The 13,730-nt window shown below is 46.2% G+C and overlaps 2 protein-coding genes across 5 annotated transcripts in view; one reads left to right on the top strand and one right to left on the bottom strand.

The window, feature by feature from the left end:
- The window catches only part of LOC118087030 (GRAM domain-containing protein 2A), a 27,777-nt gene extending 24,852 nt beyond the window's left edge, over positions 1–2,925 (top strand). For 2 of the 3 annotated variants that reach the window (XM_060275308.2, XM_060275311.2), the window contains exon 13: positions 2,396–2,788. In XM_060275308.2, coding sequence (XP_060131291.2) covers positions 2,396–2,411 — 16 coding nt within the window. In that variant the 3' untranslated portion in view covers positions 2,412–2,788. Of the gene's footprint in view, positions 1–2,395 lie in introns of all 3 variants that reach the window. The other variant, XM_035119274.3, reaches the window with a different exon arrangement.
- TEKTIP1 (tektin bundle interacting protein 1) overlaps positions 1–13,730 on the bottom strand; it is a 16,868-nt gene extending 3,138 nt beyond the window's left edge. Inside the window, exons 1-4 of one of the 2 annotated variants that reach the window (XM_088673080.1) lie at positions 13,477–13,691; positions 9,791–10,020; positions 7,280–7,405; positions 5,755–5,902 (exon numbers count right to left, since the gene is read on the bottom strand). In XM_088673080.1, the coding sequence (XP_088529206.1) occupies positions 5,755–5,902; positions 7,280–7,405; positions 9,791–10,020; positions 13,477–13,574 (602 nt within the window). In that variant the 5' untranslated portion in view covers positions 13,575–13,691. Of the gene's footprint in view, positions 1–4,388; positions 5,903–7,279; positions 7,406–9,790; positions 10,021–13,476 lie in introns of those variants that run through there. The other variant, XM_035119282.3, reaches the window with a different exon arrangement.

Here is a 13,730-nt window from a genome sequence, read left to right as displayed (position 1 = left end):
CAGTCCTGGTTAATTGTCTGAAGCAGAAACACACACACACACACACACACACACACACACAACCCCCCCTGCAGAAGGAGAGGGGCAAAGGCTACGTCGCTTATACTAGCAGTTCCTAATTTTGGGGGGAGGGGGAGCACTTGACCCCCTTGGAGCCATTGAGTCATCTCCAGAGCCCCCTGCTCTGTTAAAAGCAGAATTCAGAAATAGCCCCCTACCATATTAGCAGAAGTCAGAATAGCCCCCTAACCCAGTGGTTCCCAACAGGTGGTCCGGGGACCCCCAGGGGTCCGCGAGCTATGCCAGAGGGGTCCTCAAGATCCTATTAGAATAAAAAATATATTAAATATATTTCGTATGATAACAGATTTTTTGTTTTGGCTGCTTCCTGCATGAGCAGAGTCTAGCGCAAAACTAGAATTAGATAGAGGCAGTAGTTCTGCTGTATGCCGCAAGGACTACAAGAAACTTGGAGATAAGGCAATGAAAAAGATCCTTCCATTTGCAACCACATATCGGTGTGAGCAAGCATTTTCTTCCATGTGTTTCATGAAAAACAAATACAGTATAGGAATCGGCTCGACATGCGGTCGGATTTCAGAGTGAAAGTTTCAAGTTTGGAACCTAATATTTCAGAAATAATGGACTCAAAGGACAGATTTAACTCATCTCATTAAGAACTGAAAATTAAAACTAACTGTATACTGATGGAGTACTCTGTTGTAACTGTAAAAAACGTATAAATATAAAATATAAAAAGACTCTTAATTTGGCTCTCACTTTTTAATTTTAGGATTAGGAATTAATGGGGGTCCTTGTCACAATAGCGGCTCGATGAGGGGTCCTTGAGAAAATTTTGTTGGGAACCCCTGCCCTAACCTATTAGAAGCAGAATTCAGAATAGCCCCCTAACCTATTAGAAGCAGAATTCAGAAATAGCCCCCTACCCTATTAGAAGCAGAATTCAGAAATAGCCCCCTACCAAATTAGAAGCAGAAGTCAGAAATAGCCCCCTACCAAATTAGAAGCAGAAGTCAGAAATAGCCCCCTACCAAATTAGAAGCAGAAGTCAGAAATAGCCCCCTACCAAATTAGAAGCAGAAGTCAGAAATAGCCCCCTACACTATTAGAAGCAAAATTCAGAATAGCCCCCTAACCTATTAGAAGCAAAATTCAGAATAGCCCCCTAACCTATTAGAAGCAGAATTCAGAATAGCCCCCTAACCTATTAGAAGCAGAATTCAGAAATAGCCCCCCACCCTATTAGAAGCAAAATTCAGAAATAGCCCCCTACCCTATTAGAAGCAAAATTCAGAAATAGCCCCCTACCAAATAAGAAGCAGAAGTCAGAATAGCCCCCTACCCTATTAGAAGCAGAATTCAGAAATAGCCCCCTACCAAATTAGAAGCAGAAGTCAGAATAGCCCCCTACCCTATTAGAAGCAGAATTCAGAAATAGCCCCCTACCCTATTAGAAGCAAAATTCAGAAATAGCCCCCTACCAAATTAGAAGCAGAAGTCAGAATAGCCCCCTACCCTATTAGAAGCAAAATTCAGAAATAGCCCCCTACCAAATTAGAAGCAGAAGTCAGAATAGCCCCCTACCCTATTAGAAGCAGAATTCAGAAATAGCCCCCTACCCTATTAGAAGCAGAATTCAGAAATAGCCCCCTACCAAATTAGAAGCAGAAGTCAGAATAGCCCCCTATCCTATTAGAAGCAGAATTCAGAATACAGCGGGACCTTGGTTTTTGAACTTAATCCATTCCAGAAGATTGTTCAGCTTCCGAAAAGTCTGCAAAGTCAATACGGGGAAAATGAAAAATGTGGCTTGGAAGCTGTTCGTTCAAAAACCAGAGCAGTTACTTCCGGGTTTTTGGCGTTCAGGAGCCAAAACGGAAGCGTTTGGGAACCGAGGTTTGACTGTAGTAATTTCCACTGGTCACTAAAGTAGATTAATAAAGCAGTTCCGAACCATAAGAATTAATTGCACATTTATTCAGAATAGTCCCCCTACCCTATAAAAAGCATAATTCAGAATAGCTCCTTACTCAGTTGGTACTGCATAAGACTATTAATCTCAGAGTCGTGAGTTCGAGTCCCGCTCTGGAGAAAAATATTCTTGCATCCGAGGGGGTTGGACTCTCCAATTCTATAAAAAAGCATAATTCAGAATAGCCCCCCCCCCTACCCTCTAGAAAAAGCAGGATTCAGAACAGTGGTTTGCACCATCTACTAAGGAAGATGATAACACAATTCAAAACCGTAACAATTAATGGCACATTTATTCAAAGCCCGGTTAAAAATATTATTCCGCAATGTTCCGTCGGCTGCTTCCAATAGTTTCTCCTTTTTCTCAGCTGTGTAACTTTTAAATCTTTTCCCTCCTGGACAGGTATAAGACAACTTGAACATCTCGCAAGCTGTCCAGGCCATTTGCTGACGGTCGGGAAAAAGAGATATAGGGATGCTGAGCATCTAGTTCCCCCCCCCCAGATGTTTCCAGGATTCCAGCAACGAAATTAGCATCCAGGGGAAAAAATTTTTATTTTGTTTTTTGAAAAACCAGCAAAATGTCTGGGGTTTTGGAAATAGAACCGGGAAGCTCAACAACATTGGGGGTGATATCCTCCCCCCCTCCTATTTTCTAGGGGGGGTGGGAAGCAGTGCAACAGTCGATTCTTCTTCCGGGAACAAAGGTTCGCCAGCAAGAGACTGAAAAGCAGCGAAAAGCACTTTAAGGAAGAAGGAAAAACACTTTTTTTAAAAAATAAAAAAATAAATCCAACTGTTTATTTATACATTTTAAAATGAGAAGTGTTGCGTGAACGACAATACGTTTTGTGGATGGAATAATGTTTTAAGTAGTGTGTATTCCTAAGTGGATGTTTGATGGGCGGGGTATAAATTTTATTATTATTATTATTATTGGACAGCCAGTGTGGTTTTTGCCAGAGGTTTTTTGGAAGTGGCATATTATTTTGGAAGCGATGGCGCCTCGTTGCGTTGGAAAACCGGGATTATTGGCAAAGCTGGAGATTTTTCAACTCGCCTGCAATCCAAGAGTGTTAAGATTTAGGCTCCTTTTGGAGGAGAGGAATTGGTCAGAGTTCAAGGGCCGAATGGTTCTCTGACTGGCCCCTGGGACATTCCTCAAACCAGAGAATACAGAGAGCTGCCTGTGCGGATCTAGAGGTGAAATTTGCATTTGTGGCCCCACCTACCTTTCCTCTGGCTCCGCCCACCACTCTCAGGTGGCCCCCAGGAAGTTGTCTGGAAGGGAACACGGACCCGGGCTCAGGGTCAATGGGAGTCAGTCTCTGTATCTTATATGCCAATTGCCTTAATAATAACAATAATTTTATTATTTATACCCTGCCCATCTGGGACAGTGCTTTAGAACGTGATTACTGTAGTAAATTATTATTATTATTATTATTATTATTATTATTATTATTATTATTATTATTATTATTATCTGGGGAGACTGCTTCCTTGGCCCCATCTCATAAGAAGCCTTTCCATCTAATGTACCGGGGCAGAAGCCCAGTTCTCCGATCTGTTAAGGTCACTTTTAATTTCGATTCTTCTCTTCCCATCCCAGTTTGGTGCCTTCTGTAAATTTGATGAGCATCCCCTCCATGCCTTCCCTTCGTTTCGGGAAGCTTTTAATATCTGATGAATTATTGAATATTTTGGTGGAAGCCGCCCAGAGTGGCTGGGGGAACCCAGCTGGATAGGTGGGGTATAAATACATTATTATTATTATTATTATTATTATTATTATTATTATTATTATTTATTTGGACATTGAACAGGCATCTCCAAACTGCGGCCCTCCAGATGTTTTGGCCTACAACTCCCATGATCCCTAGCTAACAGGACCAGTGGTCAGGGATGATGGGAACTGTAGTCCAAAACATCTGGAGGGCTGAAGATTGGGGATGCCTGACATTGAACAACAACAGGCCCAGGACAGAGCCCTGCGGCACCCCACTGGTCAGTTTTCCCCAGGATGTTGTTGTTGTTGTTTAGTGGTTTAGTCGTGTCCGACTCTTCGTGACCCCATGGACCAGAGCACGCCAGGCACTCCTGTCTTGCACTGCCTCCCGCAGTTTGGTCAAACTCATGTTCGTAGCTTCGAGAACACTGTCCAACCAGGATGACGAAGAACCATTAATGAGTCCTTTTTGGGTTCGGTCCATCAACATTTTACCAGCTTCTTGGTATGGAGGACTTTGCAAAAATCCTCACTGAAATCAAGATAAACTACGACCGCAGCGTTCCCCTGATCCACCAAGCTTGTAACTCCATCGAAAAAAGAAACGAGATTTGGCCGGCATGACTTATTTTCGAGAAACCCATGCTGGTTCTTAGCAATCACAGCCTCCTTTTCTAAATCCGTTTAATTTGGTGTCGTCCGCCAATTTGACGAGCATCCTTTGTCCAAGTAAACAACATTGAACAACATTGTCACTTTTCCCCAAGACGTCGAGAAACCATTACAGTGGTACCGTGGGGTTCTCAAACTCAATCTGTTCCGGAAGTCCGTTCCAAAACCAAGGCACGCTTTCCCATAGAAAGTAATGCAAAACGGATTAATCCGTTCAGGCTTTTAAAAGCAACCCCCTAAAACAGCAATTTAACACGAATTTTACTAACGAGACCACGGATCCATAAAATGAAAGCAATAATCAATGTATTGTACTATAAAATAAATAAGACAGTATTGTAGATGAGGAAAATTTAAACTACTGTATATTCCTGCATATAAGACTACTTTTTAACCCAGGAAAATCTTCTCCAAAGTCGGGGGTCGTCTTATACGCTGGGTTGTATTTCTTATACGGCGAGTATATCCCAAACTCTATATTTTAACTGTAAAAGTTGGGAGTCGTCTTATACGCCCAGTCGTCTTATACACTGGAATATACGGTATTTTTTTTTTCTTTACCTGCACTGATGATAGTCATTGTTTGGATGGGGGGCTTTTATCCATTTCCTCAATCACACAACCAACCAACCAGTAGCTGAACTGGGTTCCACAGAGTCACAAAAACAAATGAACTGGGAAAGCCTCAAAAACAAAAGCGCCACACTTAGTCCATTTCGGAAGTCTGTTTGACTTCCTAAATGTTGGGAAACTGAGGCGCGGCTTCTGATTGTGCAGGTCCCTCCGAAACAATAGCCGACAGGCGCATTGGACATTCGGCTTCCGAAAAACGTTTGAAAACCGGAACACTTACTTCTGGGTTTTGGGAGTTTGAGAACCAAGGTACCGCTGTAGTGGGTCCTTTCCCCAAGACGTTGAGAAACCATTAGTGAGCGCTTCCTGGGTTTGGTGCGTCAACCAGCTACAAATCCCCCCTCGTCCAACCCGCATATTTACCCATCACGAGGGGGTTGAGCTGGATGACCCCTGGGGAACCCCTTTCTAATTCTAGGATTAATGAGAGGCATCCTTTAGAATTCGCGGGGGCACAGGGGGCTGCCTTCCAGCAAACGAAAGCAATCTCCTGAAATGAGAATAGCCGGAAGGCCACGAGAGTTTGCCATCTTGCATGGCGGGGCACGGCCGTGCAACGTTTATCACGTCGACCAGTTGCACCCTGCAAAACTGAGCCCAGGGCCTGGGGGCCTGGGGGGTGGGGGTGGGCATCAGCACGACTTTGCCCAGAAAGGGGATCAGGCCCCCAACACCAACTTCCACCACGAAGGAGGGTCACGCCAAGCCGCAGGGAAGAAGTCTTTTACTAGTGCTGGTGTTTGGTCGAAGGCTGTCGGTCGAACATCCTCCATGTGCGATAGTCCTTGGTGGTGAACATAGGGGTGTGGATGGTCAGGTGCGGGACGTAGCCGGGCTTCCCTTTCAGCTCCTCGGGGCCGCGGTTGCGGTTGACCACTGGGAGAGAAGAAGGAGAAAAGCTGTAGATCTCATGGAGATATTGGCGTGCAGAAGGTCACAGATAAGCCCAGGAATGTCCCGAAATCTTGGAGATCCTCTGCAAAGAGGACCCCAGTGGCGGGACTACGGAAAGCAACTTCCAATGTTCCCGTTGAAATCAGGCTCATGAGGACTAGCGTCTTGCTTTGGGGAGGGTGGGTGCCACCACCGAGAAGGCCCTCTGCCTGGTTCCCTATAACCTCACTTCTCGCAGGGAGGGAACTGCCAGAAGGCCCTCCGAGTTGGACCTCAGTGTCCGGGCAGAACGATGGGGGTGGAGATGCTCCTTTAGGTCTACAGGGCTGTTTAGGGCTTTCAAGGTCAGCACCAACACTTTGAATTGTGCTCGGAAACGTACTGGGAGCCAATGTAGGTCTTTTAGGACTGGTGTTATATGGTCTCGGCGGCCACTCCAAGTTCCCAATCTAGCTGCCACATTCTGGATTAGTTGCAGTTTCCGGGTCACCTTCCAAGGTAGCCCCATGTAGAGAACATGGCAGTAGTCCAAGCGGGAGATAACCAGAGCATGCACTACTCTGGCCGGACAGTCTGCGGGCAGCAGGGCCGGTCCTAAGGCAAGGCTGGGTGGCGCAAGGCGCCATGGCGCCGGGCTGCCAGGGGGGCGCCGCGCTGTGAAACAGGGTGGGGGGGCGCCGGAGGGATCTTTGCACCATGGTGCCAGATATGCTTAAGATGGCCCTGGCGGGCAGGGAGGGTCTCATCCTGCGTACCAGATGGAGCTGCCAGACAGCCACCCTGGACGCAGAATGGACCTGCGCCTCCATTGATTCTATGGGAAGAACCCGCAACTTTCTCTCCAACTTTAACTGCAAGATAAAGCCTGCCTCCAGGATCCACTGTGAATTGAATGTAAGTAAACCTTATCGTTACTTTCTAAAAAGTCGTTGTGTTGTGTCATTATTGTTGGGAGCAAAAGGGGATTGACCAGGATCAATCCAATCTGGGCAAGCCACGCTGGATCACTTAACTCAAATGGTTCTAAATGAATCTATCAACTAGCTTCCTGCTTTGTACAAGGGAATGTGCTCTGCTACCAGCTCACTAGCATGAGGAAGGGAGGACAATATTTAATCAATATATCCTCTCCTACTATCCTCTACATTCCCACAAGCACCAAAATCTGCATCCTTGTTGTCCTGCGTCCATAAAAAAAACATCAGAAAAGGCCTCCATCGAGTCCAGCATCTTCGCAGGAGCCAAGCAGAGTTGCCTTGAAAGTTTAAACCCGCTGCCTTGCTACAGAGAACGTCCCAGCCCCTCTCCCAGGTGACCCCTCTTCCCTCTTTGCCACCCAGCTACAACCCTCCTGCTTACCAAATTCCTTTCCGAGAATGGGCCTGTCCCTCCACAGAAAGGCCCCCCATCGCGTCTTAGGGCTCAAGTACTGGGCAGGGACGATGGGGTCGAAGCAACAGCTGTCTTGCAGGTGCTGAGCGTAGGCTGGGAGAAAAGAAGGGGGAAGGGGAGGTACAGATTTGAGCCAGCCTCGTGCTGCTGCAGCAGAAAAGGCTAACACTTGCTTTTCTATCTCTCTCTCTTTGGCAGAGGCGGGGAACCTTCAGATCCGGCCCAGCCAGAGTTCCTGTTTGGCCCGCTGGCTGGCCATTTCCCCAAAACCACGGCCACCCGCCCCACATATGGCGTCCAGTTTGGGGCAGATCGGGATACACAAAGCAAGTTCGCCAATCCCTGCAGGAAGGAGGCACTGAGCATCAGCTGATAAGCTAGGGCAGGCATAGGCAAACTCGGGCCTCCAGATGTTTTTGGCCTACAACTCCCATGATCCCTAGCTAGCAGGACCAGTGGTCAGGGATGATGGGGATTGTAGTCCCAAAACATCTGGAGGGCCGAGTTTGCCTATGCCTAGGGCTAGGGGTTCGATCTTGTGGCAAGAAGTAAGGGATGCAGGTGGCGCTGTGATCTAAACCACTGAACCTCTTGGGCTTGCTGATCGGAAGGTCGGAGGTTCGAATCCCCGCGACGGGGTGAGCTCCTGTTGCTCCGTCCCAGCTCCTGCCAACCTAGCAGTTCGAAAGCATGCCAGCGCAAATAGGTAAATAGGCACCGCTGCGGCAGGAAGGTAAATGGCATTTCCATGCGCTCTGGTTTCCATCATGCGCCAGAAGCGGTTTAGTCCTGCTGGCCGCATGACCCGGAAAGCTGTCTGCGGACAAACGCCAGCTTCCTGTCTGCGGACAAACGCCAGAGTCGTCTTTGACTGGACTTAACCGTCCAGGCGTCCTTTATACCTTTTGCAGACACAAACATTTGTTGAGCTTCTTTGGGGAGGAAAAGTCAACTTCCTAAACTCCTAGTACTTCCATCAGGGAGGACGAGAGGAACAGCCCAACATCACTCAGAGGGCCGTAGGTGCGTCTTATCTCCGAGATATTTGGTCGCAAGTATCCAAGTTCTCCTCGCTGTCGGCAAACCAAATTCATTGATTTTATTGGGTCTCCTTTCAGTAGGTTGGATACAACCAGTCCCGGAGTTACGTATAAGCTAAAGGAGCTCGAGCTTAGGGCCCCACTCTCTTGGGGGCCCCCAAAAAAATTTAAAGGAAAAACAACTGGATGTACATTTCCAAAATATAAGCGGGAAAACAAATAAAACAAAACCTACATACAGCAACAGTGTTTTATGTTGTTGAGGCTCCTATGATGGAAGTCATGGGCCCCGCCTGCTCGCCTGCTTCGTAATATATCACTGGTTTGCTCCTTTCTATATAGAGGGTGCCTACATTCTGCATGTGCAAATGGCTGGAGATCCCTAAATGGTCCACCCATGCATCAAGAGGAGTATGTATAGCATCTAGATCAAGGGAAGCAATAGTACCACTGTATTCTGCTCTGGTCAGACCTCACCTGGAGTACTGTGTCCAGTTCTGGGCACCACAGTTCAAGAAGGAGACTGACAAGCTGGAACGTGTCCAGAAGAGGGCAACCAAAATGGTCAAAGGCCTGGAAACGATGCCTTATGAGGAACGGCTTAGGGAGCTGGGTATGTTTAGCCTGGAGAAGAGAATTTTAAGGGGTGATATGATAGCCATGTTCAAGTATATGAAAGGATGTCATATGGAGGAGGGAGAAAGGTTGTTTTCTGCTGCTCCAGAGAAGCGGACATGGAGCAATAGATTCAAACTACAGTGGTACCTCTACTTACGAATTTAATGCGTTCCGAACACACATTTGTAAGTCGACTCCCATAGGAATGCATTGGGAGAAAAAAGTCGTAAGTCGAAGCAACCCTATCTAAAAATTCGTAAGTAGAAAAAATCCGCATCTAAACCGCATCCAAGATGGCGGACGGAGCTCCGTTCGTAAGTAGAAAAATTTGTAAGTAGAGTTATTTGTAAGTAGAGGTACCACTGTACAAGAAAGAAGATTCCACCTAAACATTAGGAAGAACTTCCTGACAGTAAGAGCTGTTCGGCAGTGCAATTTGCTACCAATGAGTGTGGTGGAGCCTCCTTCTTTGGAGGTCTTTAAGCAGAGGCTTGACAGGCATATGTCAAGAATGCTTTGATGGTGTTTCCTGCTCGGCAGGGGGTTGGACTGGATGGCCCTTGTGGTCTCTTCCGACTCTATGATTCTATGATTCTATGACCATATAGCATATATTCAACACACAAAAAACCAGCGACAATTTGTTGTTGACGAAGGACAGCTGGACCTATAAAGGGCCCCATTACCTTCAGGAGCTTAGGGCCTCATCAAAACTAAATCCGGTCCTGGATACAAGCAACCACCCCACCCCTGAAAAAAAGCAGAGGTGAGGAATATTTTGCAGCAGGAGATGGGAGCGATTGAGGAGCCAGGACCTTACCAGCTGGTAGATTCCTCTCTCTGTGGTCATGCCACTTCTGCCAGCGGTAGTAAGCTTCGCGGTTGATGGGGTCGGTGAGGGTGTACCAGGCGTGGCGGTTGTGGCTGTTGGTGAGTCCCGTATACCAAGTCTGGGGGATGGCGTCCCACCCCATCGGTGTGTACTTCCAGCGAACGGCTTGACGGAGGATGGGGGGGTTCCGCTGGGCCCTCAATGATAGGTACTCATCACTGCGTCCAGGGGGAGAGGAAAGAGACATTAGCCGGGCACCCACAAAGGATGCATCAGTTCCACACCCCACTGGCGAAGCTTAGGGTGGCTGGCTGCTCTGTAAACCGTGGAACTCCCTGCCACAGGAGGCATGGAGGGCCAGACACCTGGATGTGTCGTTTCCTTCCTTGACTTGTAATTGGGTGGGGGGCGCACGGCCAGTTCACTTGGCACAGCCCCCTGCGAGCCGGCTTCTTTTTCAGGGAGGTCAACTGTTAAATTTATAATATTGTGGTACCTTGGTTCTCAAACGCCTTGGTACTCAAACAACTTGGGTAAAATAAAAATATACATTAGGGATTAACAGGAAGTCCAAATTGTGGTAGTTTATATATGACTTTGGAATATTTTGGAATACAATTTCGTTAAATTTCTTTCTTTTTCCCCCCTTTTGGTTTGATTCATATTTATATTGTTAATATATGTGTGTGAAAAGACAAAGACCAATAATGAGAGATATACAAAATATTGTTTATTTTTGTAACATAAAAACATGGTTTATATTCTGTGATATATAGAACTTTCGTATTGAATATCAACTTATGCATTGTTCTGTTGCTCACCGGACGGCAAGACGGTTTGAGCACATCCTGGTCCGACTGCAATGGCTACCGATTAGTTTCTGGGCCCAATTCAAAGTGCTGGTTTTGACATATAATGCCTTAAATGGCTCAGGACCGGAATCTCTCAAGGACCGCCTCTTTCCATATGAACCTATCCGGACCCCGAGATCATCTTCTGAGGCCCTCCTTCGTGTGCCACCTCCTTGAGAGGTCCGGGGGGTGGCGAGGTGAGAACAGGGCCTTCTCTGCAGTGGCTCCCCATCTGTGGAATGCTCTCCCCAGGGAAGTTCACCTGGTGCCTTCATTATACACCTTTAGGCGCAAGGCAAAAACGTTCCTTTTCAACCAGGCCTTTGGTCGATCCAATTTATGCCCCTTTAAAATGTTTTTTTGGGGGGGGCATTGGGTGGTTGTTTTTATTTTTATTATGTATTTTATATCTTGATTTAATTCTGTGAACTGCCCTGACACCTCCGGGTATAGGGCAGTATATAAATTTAAAATAAAACAAGATGAATTTAACAAGATGAATTTTAACAAGGAGAAATGTAAAGTACTACACTTGGGCAAAAAAAATGAAAGGCACAAATACAGGATGGGAGACACCTGGCTTGAGAGCAGTACATGTGAAAAGGATCTAGGAGTCTTGGTAGACCACAAACTTGACATGAGTCAGCAGTGTGATGCAGCAGCTAAAAAAGCCAATGCAATTCTGGGCTGCATCAATAGGAGTATAGCATCTAGATCAAGGGAAGTAATAGTACCACTGTATTCTGCTCTGGTCAGACCTCACCTGGAGTACTGTGTCCAGTTCTGGGCACCACAGTTCAAGAAGGATACTGACAAGCTGGAACGTGTCCAGAAGAGGGCAACCAAAATGGTCAAAGGCCTGGAAACGATGCCTTATGAGGAACGGCTTAGGGAGCTGGGTATGTTTAGCCTGGAGAAGAGAAGGTTAAGGGGTGATATGATAGCCATGTTCAAATATATAAAAGGATGTCATAGAGAGGAGGGAGAAAGGTTGTTTTCTGTTGCTCCAGAGAAGCGGACATGGAGCAATGGATTCAAACTACAAGAAAGAAGATTCCACCTATACATTAGGAAGAACTTCCTGACAGTAAGAGCTGTTCGGCAGTGGAATTTGCTACCAAGGAGTGTGGTGGAGTCTCCTTCTTTGGAGGTCTTTAAGCAGAGGCTTGACAGGCATATGTCAAGAATGCTTTGATGGTGTTTCCTGCTTGGCAGGGGGTTGGACTGGATGGCCCCTGTGGTCTCTTCAAACGCTATGATTCTATGAAAATGAAATAGATGAGAGGTGGCCACATCCAACCCCTGCTGTTGGCTTTCCTTTGTTTATGAACAATTTGGCCATTCTTTCTCCGAAGGAGGCCTCGAATACAATTCTTTTAATAGGAGCCAGTGTGTCCTAATGGTTAGAGTGTCAGGCTGTGACCCGGGAGAGCCAGGTTCGAATTCCCACCAAGCCGTGAAGCTCACGGGACAACCTCGGGCCCAGGCACCATCTCTTAGCTTAACCTATCTCACAGGTAGGACGATAAAAAGGTGCTATATAAATGTGATAAATAAAAATAATGTCGGGTTGCCCTATTTCAAAAACTGAAAATCTAGTTTTGTTTTGGTTTTTTTGGTTGTTGAGAGGATGAAATGGGGAGGAGGAGGGCAGGTGAGTTATTTCATGAGCTTTTTAATATATATATATAGGAAATTCGCCCCCCCAAAAATCGACAATTCCGGCGTGGGTTGCCGTAGGCCTAGATTTCCCCTGACGTTTTAAAACGACGTTCAGAAATCCCGCCAGAATAGGTCTGGGAAATTTCGTTATGGCAGGCCTTGTAATGATGAGAGAAACACGCTCTTCGCACGCTCAGAGGCACTCGTGTCTCAAATGCCCGGCAGCTTTTCAAAGGGGGTCGCTGAACCCAGGAATCAAATCTGCCGATCCTTTATAAGAGTTCAAACGAAATCCTGCAAAGCGTGCCACGTTTTATAAAGCAGCGCTCCTGAGATTTATTAAAACTTCCTTGAGTAAGTCAAAGGATGCGTTTATATCAAAATGGGAAGTCTTTAAAATATATTCGAAATATAGTCTGTAAAAGCATTCGAATAACTTCAGTAAGAATCTAAAGTTAGATGGAAAACTTAGGACTGAATACAAATTATGAAAACCAAAACATGTTTTGAAAAAGGATGAGATGCAGAAGTAAGGAGTAGATCGGAAGTCAGGTACTTAGAAGAAAGAATATTTTTATGTGAAAAAGAAGATCAAACCTATCCATTCTTAAGGAAATCAGCCCTGAGTGCTCCCTGGAAGGACAGATCGTGAAGCTGAGGCTCCAATACTTTGGCCACCTCATGAGAAGAGAAGAATCCTTGGAAAAGACCCTGATGTTGGGAAAGATTGAGGGCACTAGGAGAAGGGGACGACAGAGGACGAGATGGTTGGACAGTGTTCTCGAAGCTACGAACATGAGTTTGACCAAACTGCGGGAGGCAGTGCAAGACAGGAGTGCCTGGCATGCTCTGGTCCATGGGGTCACGAAGAGTCGGACACGACTAAACGACTAAACAACAACAACAAAGGTAAACAACGTATTGTTGTTGTGGTGTTATTTGTCTGTTTGTTAGTCTGCTTGTGGGTTTGTTTAATTGTGATGGATATTTTTTATTGTTGTATATTTCCTTTTTTTGTGATGTATAACAGCGGAAAATGAAATTAAATTATTATTTTTTAAAAAAAACTTCCTCTCCCTTTTTGTCAAAAAAACTCACCTTTTTCTTCTTCTTTTTGCACCTTAATTGGGAAAAACGGAACGGCAGGAGAGACGGACTTACCTGTACAGTGGGGTTGGGTAATCGGTCTCTAAGGAGACCGGAGGGACGTAGGGTCGGTTGAGGAACAGATCCCGATAGTTCAGGCACTGGAGATCCATTTTGGGGCTGCGGGGGGGTGCCCCTCGGACTTCAGCCCAGGCTGGTTTGCAAGAGGAGGGGGACCAAGCTCAGCTTCCTCTAGCCCTTGAAGGGTGAAAGGGGTTTGGCCATCATTGTTTGCTATACAAACCTTTCACGGCAACCATCCCCTTAGC

This window comes from Zootoca vivipara, chromosome 6 (assembly GCF_965207765.1).
Source record: "Zootoca vivipara chromosome 6, rZooViv2.hap1.1, whole genome shotgun sequence".
In the NCBI taxonomy this organism is placed as follows: Eukaryota; Metazoa; Chordata; class Lepidosauria; order Squamata; family Lacertidae; genus Zootoca; species Zootoca vivipara.
The sequence above is the reverse complement of the archived record's forward strand: the minus strand, read 5'-3'. Positions and strand labels throughout refer to the sequence as shown.